Source organism: Vombatus ursinus, unplaced genomic scaffold (assembly GCF_900497805.2).
Source record: "Vombatus ursinus unplaced genomic scaffold, bare-nosed wombat genome assembly UNPS02014830.1, whole genome shotgun sequence".
Classification (NCBI taxonomy): Eukaryota; Metazoa; Chordata; class Mammalia; order Diprotodontia; family Vombatidae; genus Vombatus; species Vombatus ursinus.
In genome coordinates this window covers 13288641-13307818 of record NW_020954608.1, presented here as the reverse complement: position 1 = coordinate 13307818, position 19178 = coordinate 13288641, and the positions used below count along the sequence as shown (strand labels likewise).

At 34.1% G+C, this 19178-nt stretch overlaps 1 protein-coding gene across 1 annotated transcript in view; it reads right to left on the bottom strand.

Moving 5' to 3' along the window:
- RELN (reelin) overlaps positions 1-19178 on the bottom strand; it is a 549610-nt gene that overhangs the window by 253573 nt on the left and 276859 nt on the right. Inside the window, exons 9-10 of the mRNA XM_027838603.1 lie at positions 10547-10643; positions 7672-7912 (exon numbers count right to left, since the gene is read on the bottom strand). Of these exons, the coding sequence (XP_027694404.1) occupies positions 7672-7912; positions 10547-10643 (338 nt within the window). The remainder of the gene's footprint in view (positions 1-7671; positions 7913-10546; positions 10644-19178) is intronic.

Sequence of the window (19178 nt, the reverse complement as noted above, 5' to 3'; positions counted from 1 at the left end):
ACAGTTGTAGTGATGATAACCAAAATGAGAAGAATTCCACCAAGCAGAGGGAATGTAAGTAGACAGAATGCAATTGCCCAAGTTGGAACTGGTCCAGGGGACCACATTTAACATTCCTATTCTTAATGGAAAAAGACATGGGAACTTAAAGAAAAACACGCAAGTTCTATTGAGCTCAGGTTTACTTTCAACGGAAAGACAGTACAGATATTCCTCACTTTACAAAACAAATGTTCCTCAGCAAGATAATTTGTAAAGCAAGTCTTATTTTCCCCCACTGTTTTTTGTTATATAACCAGAGGTACATTCTGACAGAAAATAAAATTCCTCAGTGGATTTAATTGAAAGCCTGTAGATAGATGCAGTGGCAGTTGGTGGCAGCGATCTGCCTGGGAAGATATGTTTGCCATTGCAATAAATAAATATAATACTCAAGGGGCAGCATGACATCATGGATAGAGAACAGGCCTTGAAAGAAGGCCTTGGGTTCAAGAAGACTTGGGTTCAAATCCTGCTTCTGATACATACTGGCTGTGTGACCCTGGACAAGTCACTCAACTTCTCAATACTCTAGAACAACTAAGATGATAGGTACGGTGAAGGAGCTGATCTGAATAGAAGGAATTTTCTCACAAGGGAGCTCCTTTTGACAATGTGACAAAATAAAGTCCAGTCCTCATACTAATATAAGCAGGGTTAATAGGTGTGATTCCCTTTGAGAAGCATGGTGAAGGATTAGACTATTTGACATTCAGGATCACTTCTGGCTCTAAGTCTCTGTTCTGCCTATGGCAAAGGACAGTAGAAAGATCACTTCCCTAATCCTGGACACTGCCTCTCACTTCAGCCTAGAAATCTATTAGGTTTGGGTTTTTGTTTTTTGGTTTTTTTTGGCTCCCATGCTGTCTTTTTGAGCATCTGTGTCACCAGAAAGGTAACAATTCTTAAAGTCTTCTCGATTTGGTTTCTTGTTTTATTAGTCTCAGATTTCTTTAATGCTAATACCTTTTTATTCAAAGTATAGTTTTTCACAAATTTTCTTGCATTTTTTCTGACACTTGAACTTAATGTGCTCCCATTTGATATTTTACCTACTTCTCCAACCTCCCTTCCCCAGTAACACATGACCAATTTGTTTCATCATGGTTAGGAAGTGACAGGAGCAGGGGATCTTAAACTGGAGCCTATGAACCTTTTTTTAAAAAATTTTTATAACTATTTCAAGATACATAGTTTTCTTTGTAATCCCATATAATTTATCTTATACATTTAATATCATCATTCTGAGAAGAAGTCCATATTTGATCCTCACCAAATTGCCAAAACCAGGAAACATAAACAGCTAAGAACCCTTGGAAGAGAAAATATGATATAAAGTTCCAATTCTTGCTGGGATGGGAAGTATGCTCCCTGTCTCCCAGGGTACATGTCTTGCAGCTGCTTAATATCCATTAACAGTCAGAATGCTGCCCCAATGACTACTTTTCTGGTTTGTGAGCCAGTAGCACCATGACGGAAAGAGCAGTGGAATTTGAGTACAAGAACCTATGTTCAAATATTAACTCTGCTGCTTGGTACAACTATCAATGAATATGGAAAAAAATTTCAAATCTCTGAGCATCAATTGCTTTATCTGCAAAAGATGGATAATAAGAACTGCAAATTCTACATTAGTGGGTTATTAGTCAACCGAGGTAATACACCTTAAAACATTTTGTTGTTCAGTCATTTTCAGTTGTATCCAACTTTCCATGACTCAGTTCGGGATTTTCTTGGCAGAGATACTGGAGTGGTTTGTCATTTCCTTCTCCAGCTCATTTTACAGATGAGGAAACTGAGGCAAACAGAGTTGAGTGACTTGCCCAGGGTCACATAGCTAGTAAGTGTCTGAGGTCAGATTTGAAATTAGGAAGAAGACTCTTCCTGACTCCAGGCTTAACATTCTATCCATTGTACCAGTAAGTAAGCTATAATTGATTATTTTTTATCTTTACTAAGGTCTTTGATATTTGTTGATATTTGTTGGAGCTGGACAAAAAACCGATTATTGTTGGATAGTTAGCCACAGCCCATAAGGAAAAGGGCATCCAGTTGTTGTAGTTGACAACAGGAGCTGAGAAAAGATGATGACAAGAAACTTTCAAATTCTATAAATTCAGGAAGTCTTATTTCTTAAAAAAAATTGTGATTTAATTATTTAGTTTCTGAATTCAAAATTATATTCAAGGAATTTCTGTTAAATGATGTATACATATAGCACTGCCCATTCTAAAAGCTACATGTTTATCACAGGACCTCCAGTTTGTACTTTTAATCTATATCTGGAGGTAAATTAAATGCATGAGCAGAGTGAAAAACCAGTCTATGCATCAGTTGTTTACTTAGTGTTTATGTAACAATATATGACAAGAAGGTAGAAGGACCAGCAGATGCAGAAACAGCAATCAAAATGGGGCAGAATCCTTTTAAAAATGTAATACAGCATCTCTCTCCCAGTGATCTGCATTTAATCTGTGGGTCAATTCCAGAGCTGACAGAAGTCAATGATTTATACCCCTGAGAGCTAGGTATAAATGGAGTAGCAGGGTAGATAAAAAAAATTGTTAATGGTGATCAAGTCTGTCTCCTTCCTCTCTCTTGCCCTTTTTCTCTTTTGTTCTTTCTCCTTCCTTCAAGTCTATGTGTGTACATCTATCTACCCACAGATTCTCTGTCTCTCAGGAATGTTGGGTGATGGACCCACCCAAGAGAAAAATTTGTTCTATCACCAAGGATGAAACAAATTTGGAAATGGAAGCAAGTGTTTGATAAATATGTAGTACATCGTTGACAGCTGATCCATTTTAAGACTGCTACCATCTGTTTCACATAAGGTATCATTAAAAGAAGAGAAAGAAGGAGGCAAAGAATTAAGGGTTCACTTACAAGTCATTGATCTCTGGGTTGTACTTTGGGTGTCCTGGTTCTTTCTTCTCATTTATACTTAACTCTGGTAGATGATAGCATAAAGGCTAACTAAATCTTCTTGACTTGTTTTTGACAATTTCTTTACTTGAAATTAGGGAGACTTTAAGATTTTAGGCTGCTTTTAGGAAAGTACAAGTTAACCCTTTGGCATCCTCTCTCCAATGTTTCAACAATAACTGAGGTAAATAAAGTACTAAATAATTGAGGTCTTTAAGCAAGAGGATGTTTGCTTCATACTCTCAGAGAAAAGAGTTAAGATGGGCCACAACACAAACACAAAAGACCTGAGGGATTTCCAGATCTTTGAAGATTTGTGGTCTCCTTAAAGCACTACCGGGTCTCTTCCATTCCCAAGCAAATGTATTTATTGGCAGAATCAAGAGTACTAGTCTCAAAATTAATATCAGAAATATGAATTCCTCTCTGAAAATTAAATATGCTTGTTTATTATAGCTATTGTTAGACTGGAAACACTGGTTAATTTCCTGGCATAACCTGGCCTCTTTTTCAATCTGTTCTTGGGTTACAGCTGCACTATTTTCCATGTTGTGCTAACAGTTGTTAAGTACTTCATGAGAAATATATACCCAGTGACAGGAGTTGAATTTTGGACTGTTAAATAAAAGAATTATAATGAAAGTGGTATAAGATTTTTCTCCTACAGTGGCGTTTACTTCCTAAGAGGATACTAAAAAGGCCCATAGTTGTATGGAGGAGGAGATTTGAAAGAAGTCTCAGTAGATAATCCTTTAAAAAATGGACTAAAAACCAAAAAATAAATAAGGATGGATGAAAAGAAAAGGAAGGAGTATTTACGATCCCTAATGCATTTTTACTCGGATCATATGCCTACCCTTCCAAATAAAAAGCACAAAGTAACACAATGTCCTATAAGTTCTCACTGGCTGCTGATATACTCATAATCTATATATTTTATATTAATTACTAAATAGCCATAAGATAATATTTCTCTAATTACATACTGTGGGTACATATAAATGGTCACATAAACCCCTTAAACTAATTATTCAATTTGATATTATGCCATTTTGGGGGGAGTATAAAAAAAGCACCACAAGATCAACTGAATATCTAAAGACACAGCAACAGCAAACATTTATCAATATGTGTCTGTGTATGTTTGTGCATTCTTTCACTTTCCTTTTATGCTTTGCTATTTGACTTTCTTTCCTTGAAGTTTTCATATTAAAACTGTACAGTCAGGCAGCATACACACACCCCTAATTTTATGGGTAGCAGTTAATTTAATAAAGTCACTTATGTCAATAATAGTGATTATTAACTATCACCATCACAATAAGGTCATCTAACAGCTAAGGAAAAGCATTGTTAATACTTAACCTCTTAACTTCTCTCGGGAAGGGAAGTACTTAGGTACAGCAGAACAAGTTTTTATTTATTTGATTGCAGGATCATCTCATTGCTGTGCAAATTCATGAAGTACTGATCAAGTGGTAGGTAACATACATATTGTCTGAAGATCAGCCTAGCTAAGTTCAAAGTCTTCACCAGGCTGACCTTAGAACGATGATTTCTTTTAACCACAGTAATTCTCAAAGACCATCTATCAAATTTCAGAGGGACTGCCATGTGTGTTTGGTTGAAGAAGTCCCCACAAAATTATAGATCCTTGAAGCTGAGATAATATTAAAATAAATCATATATTTTTTTACAGTTTGTTTTAGTCTACTTTTTATGTGTGAATAGAATTGTTGAATCATGAGTGTCTTTTGAGGTGATTTGGCATAATCTCTAAATCAAATATAAAACTCTCCAGCTATCTTCCACTTTTTATGTTAATGACTTCCACTTCTATAGAACTTCTCATTTTTCTAGGTAGATTCTAGGTTCCTCAAGGGAAGGGGCTCATATCTCCAAGCAGAGAGTTGTCAAATACATTGCCAGAATGCTGCCTGCAACACCTGAATGCAGCCTGAACCAGATTAAAATGTAACTGGGAAATGTTTAACAAAATACTCATTTTCTAACACAGATGATGTTAATATGTGACTTTCTGAGTCAATATGCTATCCACAAAGATATTACACATGGTTTAATGGCTCCTGTTTCTATTCGGGTTTGATATCACTATGTTAGAATCACTGAATTCTCAACCACTTGAGCTGGAAGAAAACTTAGAGATTAGAAATCCACCCTTTCATTTTACAGATGAGGTACCAGCGGCCCACAGCAGGGAAGTGATTTCCAGGGGCTGGTTTGTGGCAGAACCATAAGAAGAACTCAAGTCTTTTCACTTTTATCATGTACTCTTTTCCATAGTAACCACATTATATATCTTCCTTTTGTAATTCCCATAGTGACTAACAAGTATTTTTTGACTTCATAAGGTGAAAAAAAAACCCAAATATGACAATAAAAATTACTGATGAAAAGATTTCTATATCTTACATTCTCAACCAAAACATGAATAAATCAATAAATAGAATAAACAGTAATTAACTGGTAATTAACTTTGCAAAAGAAAAAAAAACTTGCTGTTACATTTTGAGATTAAGGAAAGTGATTGATCACATTAGCTGTCCAAAAAAGGGACCATACCAATTTTATGAGAATTGATGAAGATTTTTAAAAATTATAAGAAACCAAGAGTCTTTTAAATGACAGTTCTTATAATGATTGGGAATAAATTATTTGAAGAAGTGATTTTTACTGCCAATTCACAAAGGAAAGAACTCTTCAGGTGGTCAGACATAAAGATAAAAAAATAGACGCCAAATTACATTATTTTTGCCATCAGGTAAAGGATGTCTTTACTAAATAAATTACATAGAGTACAAACTGTGGATATTCCTAGAAAAAAACCTCTAGCCAGTAAGTCAGGAAAAAGGATAGAAACTGGACTGTGATTTTGTTGGCATAAGGAACTCCCAGGTGCGGAAACTCCTTTCTAATGTAAATCGTTACCTCTTCAATTTATGGTCTTTCCACAAAGTATAGAATAAGTCAAATGAGCTTAAATGAAAAATAAGTTAGGACAATGACCCTAAATTTAGATCAAGAATCCCTCCCTAGTCCCCAGAATTCATCTAATCCAATACTATCATTTTAGAGATAAGGACACTGATATCTGCAGAGAATAAGTGTACTCAGGATGGTGAGGATGATAAGGAGGCAAGCAGCAGTGGTGGTATTTGAGCCAGGTCTTCTGACAGAGAACAAGTTAAATGCATTTTTAAATGGAAGCATTAGACTTTGGGAAAAAGTCTTGCCAGTCAGTCAAGTTGAGAGCTGGCATTTTAGTCATCTTTACCGAAACCTATTTTGCTTTGTAAACTAGGGTTACCTTGTTAAACTTACAGCCATGAAAATGATAAGTTGGAAAACGCATATAATATTCCAAAGTCTAATCTACAAAGTTGCAATTTAATTTAAATATCCTTACTGAAGCAAAATCACACTTGATGCATTTTTATCGTGTACTGTTCTGAAGTGCATGCATTAAAGAACAAGAATATCTAATTGGATTAGTATAATAGCTTGTAAAATGAGGCAGAAAACATATATTTTTTGCCACAAGGAATACTTCTATCATAACTGAGACCAAAAGATAGGCATGTCATTATGGGAAAAGGATGCAAATCCAAGACCCTTGGGGACTACATGTGTTTCCTCTGTTTATTTGTCTATTTGCCAATGATGAAAAGTAACAACAGAAATCCCTTTTTTGTCAAGTAGCAATGTAACTGTGACAAGTAACTCAAGAATCAAAGGTACTTTTTAGTATCAATATAGAAAGGATCCAGGGAATCATTTTTTAAAAGGGGCCAAGATTTTGGTGTGCTAACCAGAAAAAAAAAGTTTTCAATTTGTTGTTTAAACAAGTTATTTTTGTAATGGAAGCACTAGGTTGAACCTCCATTTATTCTGTAATTCCTTTTGTTGAACTTAAGAGATTCTTCTTGGAACTTTTAAATGTAATTTTGTGCCTTACATTTCTTACCCCCATCTTGCAAAACCTGTTTCTAGCTATAGTCACAATGTCCTAGATTTTTGTTTCCAAAATTGCATATGTAGATAGTTTTCATAAAAGAGGAGATATAATAACCCCAAGAATATTGAGGGTTCCATGTCATTTTTTCATGTTCTCATTATAACTGCTTTACTACACAATTGTACCCGGATGAAGAATGGTTTACTTTGTTATCAAATTCTGATCCCATAGATGAAAAATAATAAAAAATAGGTTCAAAAATATTATGTGGTAAAATACACTCACATAACAGAGGATCTAATCCATTTCAGAATGTTGTATTTTCTTTCTTAAAATAATTTTCATTTAAAAAAAAAACACCTTCTGTTCCCTATTGATGTAGATGTTTCCTTCTACCTCTCCTTGTTACTATAAAAGGAGATTATATCTCCTTGAGATTTACTCCGCAGTTTACTTTAGATACAAAGAGATTTTACTTAAAAATATAAGTGAATAGTGTTTTTCTATGTATTTCATGGATAAATATGTATCAATACCTGTATTTTGTGAAGTTAAAATTAATAGTTAATAACTTCTATATTTATCCTTATAGTAAAGGATAAGTTAAGGTGAAGAATAATTTTCTTCTCCATGATAATGGTGGTTGCGGGGAAGGAGAATTAACTTTTCTCAATTTGGAAAATTACTTCTTTAGGAAGAAGAAAAACAAACAAACAAACAAACAAACAAACCTTAACCGTAGCCCCTGGGAAAAAAAGCCAATTGCCAGTGTCCACTGGATCCAGATTGTCTTCTAAGATAATTTGTCTGTGAGCTGAATTGATGATCAAAATGTTGTCTAAAGCCCAGCAGGCTTCATACACATCACCCGCATGAATATATTCCTGTTTCCATTGAAACTGAACATTCTCTCCTTTGGCATCTTCAGGAAGGTAGAGGATATGGATGATTGTGCTGATATTTGATGGAGCTCTGCAAAATATGGTAAATTAGTGAATGAGACACCTTAAGGAGGTTTGGTCATATCAACATATTATTCCCTTTAGTCATCAAGGATGGTCAATACTAGATAATGTAAAATGCTTTGCAACTAACTCTAAAACACTATAAAAATTTAACCTATTGCTGTAATTATTGCTAATGGTAATACATAACAACACGCCTACATTTGATCAGTTCTCAACATAAGCTATTACAAACCGTGAATACACCAAGAAATGAGTACAGATATGATGGAAAATTATACACACTCAAATTCTGTAACAGTCAAAGAGTATGTGAATGTCAACCATATTTGAGCATCTCATATAGTATCTAGTTCTGAATAAGTGCTTGGTTAATATTTATTGTTTTAATTTGATATGAGAAAAAAGATGTTATAGCACACACTGAAAAGTTATTTCATTGATTTCTAATTTTATTTTGAAAATAAGCACAATAGAATTCATGATGTATTCAACTTCAGTAATACTTTAAATAATATTATCTACTTTGGGGAATCATATAGCTTCCTTTTTCTGTTTAAAGTATCAAAATTGCAATTAAAAGTTTAAAAAGTTAAACTACATTTGTAATTTTTTATCTAAACCAATTTTAAACACTGTATAATTTAACATAATTTTTATGTTGCTTCTGTTAAAAACCAGGATTTTCTTCTATATAATAAAATATTTTCTGAATATTTTATTCTCCTAAAGTAGTAACCTGCCATACTGAAAATTATGGTCTTAGTCAAGATTAAAAATGGTGCTAAAATGCAAACTAGTAGTACTTTTGGCTTGCTATAAATCAACCATGAAAAAGACTAGGGCAGACTCATATTTTTCACTCGAAGCATATATATTGATAAAAGTGTCAGTGATGGTTATAGATGGTTTATCTTACATTTATTAAAATCAATTGGTGCTTTGTTTTAAAAATATTTCATGGTGGTTACTTTTTTCTGTTATCCAAAAGGAATTAAAACAGATAAAAGGGACACTTTCATTTAAAGTAATAAATAAAATCATTGTCTAGTTTGGACAAAGAGGATAATAAAAGTTTGTTTTAATAAATATTGCAGTTTAAGATATGACTTAGAAACCAAAATTCTATTCAGTGATAGCAGCTGATTTTGAATATTGTAATTAATAGTAAAGGTTCAGTACTATATGAAGAAAAATACCTGTTTTTCTATTTAACATTATAACCATAAATATAACATTAAAATCAGATTTTTACCCATAGCCACAACTTACCTTAATAGCAACATATAACATTAAGAAAGAAAAATAATTTGTGGTAATGCAAGCACAATTATTTGCTTAATTGATTAATAAGTGCTTTTAAATTGACATTTTCAGTTAAATATATATATATATATATGCAGAAATAAGTAGTACATGTACATTGTTCTTATACTAACTAGAAACAAGAAACAATAACAAAAGTTAATGTTATAATATATATGGTCAGAGTGTCAAAGCTCAGCTTGTACTAGGAGCACATTAATTTTTATTTTATCCTGTCATAGAGGGACACAATATTAAAATCCATGAATAACATTCTTCTCTAGTTCTTGGCTAGAATAAAGACTGGTGAAAATCCATTGGATGGAAATGTCACTGGAAATTTTGGACAAATGTGTTTACTGCTAAAGACTAGTAGCTTACATTAAGAACCTGATATTTATTCTACCTTGATGGCATAAATCAAGGTTCTTTCAGCATGGCAACTATGGTTAAGTAAATGCCATATTATTAATGGAATCAATCACAAAACAGATAAGAAATGTTTTGTTTGCATTATTCTGGTTAGAACTGGAATAAAAGCAAAAAAAATTAGATTTAAAAAATTCTTGAACATCTTATTTGAATTTTAATTGTACTTCCTACTATTTAGGACATGCATAAAAAATTAAACCAATCAAACTCATATGGAAATGTTGCATGCTATTTAACTCTGCCAAACCCATTTTAATGGGAAAGAACCAATTTTCTCTCCCTAAAGCATCCTACCTCATATCTTGTCGAAAGTGGTTGAAAAAATGGAAAAAAATTAATATTTCATTTAGCTACTGAGGGCCCAGTGGCTGTATCAAAGAATGATAGTTCAGAAGGGACTTCAGGAGGTCATCCAGTTTATACCCAAGCCCACAGGCAGAACCGGACCCATTTAGACAGATGGGTAACTATCTCATTTTATAGTGGATTTTCAGTATGTTACTCTCCAAATGTAAGTCATATTCTGCCATTACAGCTGTCTAATGGTAAGAGATAGAATACAAAATCACTTTCCTACCTTTTGAGCAATGTTTCAGTCTGAATTCCAGAATCAGAAGGATATAGGTAAGAGTTTGGATGGCTCTACATAAGTCATCATAACTGTAAATCCTTAGATTTAAGCCCTACTGACGACAGAGTGTCCAGAATGGGAAGTAACATAATAACTTTATACTCTTCAAATTGAAAAGGTAAATATGTAAATTTATCTACATACATATGACCATTGGACAAAATGCATTTTTAAATCCACAAAGAATAATTTAGTCATCAGGAAAGAAAACTGAGAATTGCAAAGAATGTCTGCATGTTAGAGTGCATGCAGATACTTGAAGTTATAACAAACCTAATTTTCTCTAGCTGAATCCAATCTGCAGTGTTATTCCTGGTATAGGACACAACGATGCTGGGATCTGAATAACTAAAGCGGCATGAACCTGACCCTGTGAAGAGTAATAGGTGTTAGAGTTAGAAACCAATGAGATGATATGTCATCCTTTCCTATCAACATTTTTGATGGATAGATTCCATCTCAGTTTTTTGTCTTTTAATTATTTTGGGGTTTGTATTGAAATTGTCTATGATCCATTAAAGATGAATAGAAATTTCTGTCTTTGGTAATAAGGAGTGATTTGAAAGCAATAAACTGCAGACAGTTAATTTCATAGATTTCCCAATGGATACTAAATTGTTTTTCCTACCCCACCTTGCAAAATAAAATCGATACATTATATACTGCTGGAGAACCAAATCTAACTATTGGAGAATAATCAATATTAATACTTCCAATAAATTTACTTCATATCATAATGGGTTTCATCAAATGGTATGTATAACATTACATGGCATTTTTAATTTAAGAAAAGAAGTGAAATATTTTGTTATTGAAATAACAATAATACTCTTCATTTGGAGAAATAAGCAAAGGACTTTTAGCCACATTTCCAATGTTTGATGAAGTCTTTTTGATCAAACTTAGAAGTATGAAAGTAAAAGTAGATACTAAGTCTTGACAAGACTCTGCTACTACCATATTGTTCAATCAGTTCATATAATACAGTACTATAATTGCAAAGATCAAATTAGAATTCCCAAATACACATGGAAAATGAATGATAGCAAAGCCTTTGCCAGTAGTTTATTTTAACTGCCATGGCAGGAATTTCTTTGTGCTATATTAAAAACAAATGAAGCAAAAAAAGCAAAAATAGTACAATTTATGTTTGATTTTCATCCATCTGCTAGACTAGTTGATGTTTCTGTGATGGCATCTGTTGACAGTTTTTATGTTTGTAGGGCTCAGGGGCTCCAAATTTTAATTATACTCATTTATTTTATGTCTGTGGAACTCAGTTCAAAAATCAGCTAGTCAACAATCACCAAAACTGGCATCTTGATAAAAGGCCAAACAGCAGCATTCTGTCTTCTATTACCAAAGGCTGGGATACACGTGATAAATAGGAGAGGGAAGAATTATATTCAAAAGATAATTATCTAGCGATACAGCTCTAAAAGAAGCCCACTTTGGACAGTTTTAATTATTTGTTAAATTCTCTCTTTCATGATCCACCGCTTAAAATAAATACTAAGCTGCTTTGGTGAAAATGTGAGTATATCATATGGTATAAAATACAACAGAAACAAGACATGATTGTAGGAACACAGAATCATTAGGGAATTCTGTGGTAACCTAGTCCAATTCAGGATTTGTATAGGAATCCCTTCAACAAAATCATTGGCATTGTCACCCAGTATCTTAAGCACTTCCATTAAAGATGAACCCATTTTGAAGTAGTCCATTATATTTTGGGGGAGTTGGAACACCAAGGAGTTTCTTTTTTACATTGATATTAAATGTGTCCCTCTGTAAAGTTCACCCATTTATTATTCCTAGTTTTAACCCAAGAGACCAGGTGAAATAAATCTAATTCCTCATCCAATAGTTGATTATATCTACCATGTGCTCCCTAAAACATCTCTTCTCAAGGCTAAACATCTCTAGTTCCTTTAACCATCCCAATATATCACTGTCTCCAACATCCTAAGTGCTCTCAGCTCTCACTGTCTACCTTGTCAACATCCTTCCTAAAATGTAGTGCACAGAATTGAACATAATACTTTAGCTGAAGTCTGAAAAGGGGAAGAATTCTGAGGGATTATCACTTCATCCTGGATTCTAAACCTCATTGAATACAGCCTATGAAGGTGTTACTTTTTTTTGTACTGGCAGATGATTTGTTCACTTAAAATAAGAAAATGTGGCACCCTCTTTGGGGCAAACTCCTCCCAATTCCTACTACCACTGGCAGATTGGGCTCCAAATGGGGTGACTACGACTCCCAATTTGGGTTCTAGAGCAAACTCTAAAGGGCTAGGTCCCTCCATCTCAGCTATCTATTGACATTAATCAGATTAAATTAACGTTTGAGCAAAGGTACTTTCTAAGGTGCTAAAGTAAGATTAGGTGGTAGACAACATCCTTCTCTCCAAACCTGGGACATCCTCTCGCATAAATCCACACAGAGTGCAGGGAAAGAGCAGACTTAGACTTAGAAAACAATGGTAGTGAAATACCCATGTGGAAAGAGGAAGAATCATGACAACCACCTCTAGGGTGGGGGTGGGGGTAAGAGGGAAAGGGGAGGGGAGGAAAAGGAAAAAAATTTACATGATAAATTATTATATATATCATATATTTAAAAGGAATTGTAAGTTGTACATAATAGATTTGTCATGTTCAATCTTTTATTTTATTATACTATACTATGGAAATACTTGTTTTATTCCATAAACTAAAAAATAAAAAATAAAAAAGGGATTGAGAAGTATCAGGATAAGGAGAGTTTTAGATAAGACAAAAGAGCATCTAGAGTTAAGCCCTTAAAAATATTCCTTTGTGAATTTAGCAGTTTCTCCTCCTACTTCATTTTCATATAATCACATGGTATTCATGTATAATGGTCATATGGGCTTAAGGTTGGTTTTTTTTTTTTTGGGCTAGGCAATAGGATTAAGTGACTTGCCCAGGGTCACACAGCTAGTAAGCGTCATGTGTCTGAGACCAGATTTGAACTCAGGTCTTCCTGATTCCAGGGCTGGTGCTCTATCAACTGTGCCATCTAGCTGTCCTGGGCTTAAATTTTAAATGTGTAAATTAAAATGGTTTATAACCTGGGATCTCCTTGAACCTCTTTGATGGAGAGAAGGAAGAAAGGAAAGTAATTGATTACCATCAGGTCTAGTCATTGGGCGTTTGCATGAAAATAGACAGTCAAGTAGTAAACCAGACTAGTGCCAAAGGACTCCCCAGATTCCAGTTGTAAATTTGGAGCTAAGCCCTCACAAAGAATCATTTTTGGAGGGAGGAGGGTTTCTTTCTCCTTTCTGTCCCTACCCTCACCCTCGGCATTCACCCCATCACACTCAACCAAGAGCAGACAATACCTCCAGCTGGGATCAGAGAGACTGGACCAGGAGGAAACAACACAGCCAGCTAGAGAAGTGGCACATTGAGGACAATCAGATGCAAAAATTCAGTTCCTAGAGGATAAAGGCATCTTCAAGAAGTATGACTCCTTACACTAGAAGAGAGTTCTGGCTATGGACTCAAGAAGGCCCTCTGGTCTATAAAGTGTCAGGAATTGTGAGTTACACTTTGCCCCATGTACACCAAACGTATCCTCCAAGGCTCTGTCCTTGTTCCTCTCTTTTCTTCCCCTCCTTCACTCTCTTCTCTTTTCCTTCCCTTTTTCCCACACCCATCTTGTCATCTCACCTCCCCTCCCCTTTCCTTTCTTCTTTATGCTCTCTCATAGCCAATTCTATAGCTTCAATTAGTAATTTAATGAAAATGACTCTCAAATCTACAGATACAGTTACGTCTTCTCGCCTGAGATATTATTTTTTTTCCATTTTAGCAATATGGTGCAATGGAAAGAACACTGAGCCTGGAGTAAGAGAACCTAGGATAGAATCAAGATTCTTCTTCTTTTACTACCTGTGTGACCTTGGGCAAGTCACTGACACTGCATCTCTTTTCCTCATCTCCAAAATGAAAGGGAATAAATATCCCATAAGGCACTTTCCAGCTCTAGTTTTGTGGTATTATGATCAACATATCTCAAACTAAATCTTATTTTATTTTTAAAACCTACTGGTCTTAACTTTCCCACTTCTGTTGACAGCACCATCAATTTTCAATTCACCCAGTCTCGCTCCAAGACAGTAGCAAATCTGTGATTAGAATTAAATTCTTAATTCTCAGCAGTTTGTTCTTTCAGCCTTAACATCCATGACAACCCATTGTTGCACCTTTCCAATGTAAAGATCCATGATTATTTATGCACTTTAACTTGTTTTCCCAGTTCTTCAATGAGTTAACATTTAACTATCTATCCATATTCTACTACCAGAATGATCTTGGGACCAAGTGTGAACAAGCTGAAGGTTATCTCTCTTTTCTCAAAGTTTCTTATAAGGAGCTCACCGAGACCTTTTCTTTCTATCATATACTTTGCTTAAAACTCATTTCTTTATATGCATATATCCCCACTAGACCTTAAACTCCTTAAGTTCAGGGTCTGCATCACTTTTCATTTTTGTGTTCCCAGTTCAAAGCAAAATTCCTTGCTAAACAGATGTATGTTTGCTTGTTTTTTAATTGAACTGAATTATAATGGTGAGTGCTAGGTAACTTTTAATTAATTAAGGATGACACTATATTTTGCAGTGTCTCAAAACATAGTTGAACCTCAAAATAGTGCTGTATGATACATGTTATTATTTTTATTCACATTTTGAAAATGGGATAAGGGAAGAATATAGAAAGGTTCAATACCCTGCTCTGGATTACTTAATATGTCAGAAACACAGCTATTACCAAGGTCTTCTTTGTCTCACACACAAAAAATTATAAATGGCAAACTGATCAGAACAACTTAGGAACACCTGGGAAATTAAAAGAAAAAATTAAAAAGCTATATCCTTTAATCTTTTCTCTCCTCAAGTAAAAAGACACAGAAAAAAGGCATAGGATGAATAATGCTATATTTATGAAGAGCAGATCACAGCACTGTAATTTAATGTATCATGGCTCTGTTACTTCAATGGTGAAAGAATTCCCTTCACTGTTAACTAAGATCTGTAACTTAGTAGAAAAATCAGAGAATAATGTAAAGCTTAGTGATATTAAGAAATTTGCCCATAATCAAATAGTCAAATCAACAGGCATTTTTAAGCCCCTACCACAGGCTAGGCACTGTACTAGGTGCTGGGAATACAAAGAAAGCAAAGCAAAGCAAAACAAAACAAAAACAACCAAACAAAAAAAAGTACAATTCTTCCCTTCAAGAAGCTACTAAATATTAGAGGCACAGTTGGAACTCAGGTCTTCCTATCTCCAATTCCAGCACCCACCATACTTGCTCTCAATATTTCATTAATTCATTATAACCAGATCCTGCCATAATGTTCAGAAACACTGCTATAATGTTCCTTGACTATCCATGGCAAATTCATATAATGTGCTTTGTGGAGGTCCCAAAGTGGTACTTTGATACCTAAGAGTATCAACTCCAATGAGCCTGTTTCCAGTCATGGCATTATTCCAATGTCCCAACTGACCCCTTTAATTATGAGTTGCCTAACATTGTGTTTGTACTGAACCAAGTACATTAAATGAAGTATGCTTGCTTTAAGAATTTCTTGAAGACAATTTTCACACTAATCTTTTCCTTCTTGGACATAGAAATACATGGTCCAACATTGCCTCACAGAACAGAAGAGTCACTAAGTCTAACTATGCTATATTTACTCTGGTTCTCAGGTTCCTTCCATATGTTTTATTCAATATATTTTGAGAAAAATTATTTTCCTACATAACTACACTCTCCTACCCAATGCATGACTGTTATGTTGCCATAAAGTAGTTACCTCATTGCCAATCTAGACTTCTTTAAGTAGAATACATTTTTCTCTTGCTGGGGCAGGCAATGAATAATTTAAAGATAGACTGCCAATGACTAGGAGAAAGAACTAGGAAACATCCAATATTTTACCCTTTGCACAATTGCATCTCACTCATCTTTCTTCTCTCCTTACACTGGTTTTCTTTTTACTTCCCCTGGGGAGGAAGCTGACGGGCTATCAGGTCTCCCGCGCATCTTCAAATTTATGGGAACACCAACAATGAGCAAAAGCAATCAGTAGCAGCTCCCTCAGCCCACTTCTAGAAGCAAAGATGCTTAAAGACCCAAACCTAATATTTAAGAAAAGATAATACTAAATATATACATCATGCTTTAATTATTTGTAAACCATCACCTAGACTCTTGTTCAGAAAAACAGACTCATTAAAGCCTCCATAATGCAATTCTGCATTTTAAATCCTATTCTCCCTACCTTCTTTCTCACCTCCCCACCCCAAAATTGGAGGAATTACTGAAGGAGGAGATAGATTTTAGGAACTCTATATTCCAATCCACTTTGCCATTGACTAATTCTGTCACTCTTCTAGAGTCAATAGGAGGAGTCTCAAAGACTGATGACAATTAAATTCAGTTAAACTCAATAAGCATTTATTAAGTATCTAATGTGTGCACAACACTATACTAGGCTAGAGGAGACAGAACATTTAGGTAATTTTGACCTGCCCTGATGGAATTCACAGTCCATTGTGAATTTGTTGTGAATTCATAGTTCAATTGTGAAGGTTGTTGAGGGTTAATTGCAAGTCAGAATGGAGATGGTTACCTAATCATTTTGAGATTTGGAGTCAAAATAGAAGGGAAAATTATTAAATAAAAATGGTAAATTTTCCTTCATTCTATTTGCCATAGAAAAGGCACAATACTGAGTCAGATGAATTATTTGACTTATTAAGAAAGTCTCAAAATAATAGCATAGCTTAATTAAAACATGTAATTTGAGATATTCCAGCCATGTAAAACAGCAATATGCCATGCATGATTAAGTCTCTCAATATAGTGTTTGGTCCTCTCAATTGATACTCATTATCAAGTGCATTAAAAATCCCTTCAGACATAATTTGGATGGGTGTACATTTAAAAAGTTCACACACAATAACATACCACACACAAAGGCACACACACAAAAGCAAATTTTGCTCTTCACTCTGGGACTTCATACTGCCTCTCTTTAAATCACTTTATTTATTATCATGCTGCTTCTCTTTCTTTAAGTCACTTTATTATCCAATGTAAAGTCTTAAAGTAAATTAACAAACTACTCTAAGGGAAAAAGTTATTTCATGTTCAAGAAACTGACAAATTGCAGTATATAGACTACATTAAAACATCTCCCCCAAATTGCTATATGATGATTCACTTTTAAAATTTCTTTGCTAGTTTGATACATCACAGATGTGACTTAACTACTTAATTTTAAATGGATTACATTAAATTTCTGTGATAGGAGAGAACTCTTCAAGGTAATGAAATAGATGAATATTAGCACTGATACAAATTTAAAACAATTTTTTTACTCCAATTTCCGGTGACAGGGGAAACTTTAAATAGAATTTCATTAATTTAATAAAATCATTCATCCTAGAAAAAATACTGACTAGCTAACCGGGGAATATAAGTAACAGCCCACTATTAAGTTTTGATTGTTTAGGGGTTATATAGTATGCTAAGGGTAAGGTATGACAAAGTACTTCATGGTTCCCTTTTTCCACTATAATAGCCTGGCTTCGGTTTATTTTATTACTCATTGATAGGGAGAGGGGAAACAAATTTTTTTTTCAATTTGTGAATTTTTTTAAATTTTAGTACCTATAGGAAAAGATATACTGAGGCGAAAGCTGCCCTAGGGAGAAAGAATAAGCAGGGAAGGAGAAGAGGCAGAACCCTAAGTCGTGCACCAGTAAGAAGTGGTCCCCATAATTAGAGATCTGTATGTATATTGTATTCTCGATCCCTTGAAATCATTTCTAAATTCCCTGGCAAGTCATTCTTCACCTTACTACAGTCCAGGAGATTTGTGTTGGAAAATTTCACTTGTTGGGGAGAAGGCTGAAGTCACTGGCCACAATGACTTTTTAATTATTTGGAGATATTTCATCTATCTATGCTTTATCACCACAAACAATTGACCATTTAACATTTATATTTACTGAAGCTTAAGTCATGTTAACACTAACAATTTGGGTTGGTTGTATTAACTACAGTAAATAAATTATCTAAGAAGTTAGAATAGTCATAGGGTTGAATATACATTGCTCATAGACATTAAACTAATTATGTATTTATTTCATGGGTATCAGTTTCACAAAGAAAGATACACATTTACAAGGCTGTAAAGGATTTGGAAATAGTGGATCAATTGTAGAGAATTTCACATACTTAAAGGATTTGGCCAATCATTTTCAAAAGTGAAAAAACACCTTTTCTAGGGTGCTGCTGAACTGAAGACTTTAAAAGTATTTATTAGAAAGGTATGACAAAATTGTCCAATAAAATTACAAGTAAGTGAAACAAAGTAATTACGCAGAAGGAGAACTTTTCTATCAGCCTAAGTATTTCTTCCTTTATCTATTCTCAGTCACCATCTTCAATAGGGAATGAACAAAATCCTACTACCAATTTTTATACATTCATTTTTGTTTTAAAACTATATCCACTACTACTGAGTGGAATATACTTTGTTCTATATTAGATAGATATGGAGATAACTTTTGTCTAGGGTTTTGCTTTTTAAGTATTTTCTCCTTTAAAAAAATCTAGCTATGTAAGAGAAGTCCCTTAAAATAGCTGTATTCTGGACCAAATAATATACTGAGCATTTCCTAAAATAGGACAATTTCAATCAAATGAAAAATGTTATCCTAATAATATGTTGCAAGCAGGATTAAGTTTAAGACTTTATTGTAATTCACATTTAATATCTGAAACAATTAATTCTATAATGGTTTGTGAATCTGCTTTCTAAATATGTTCTATTAAGAAATCATTAATATT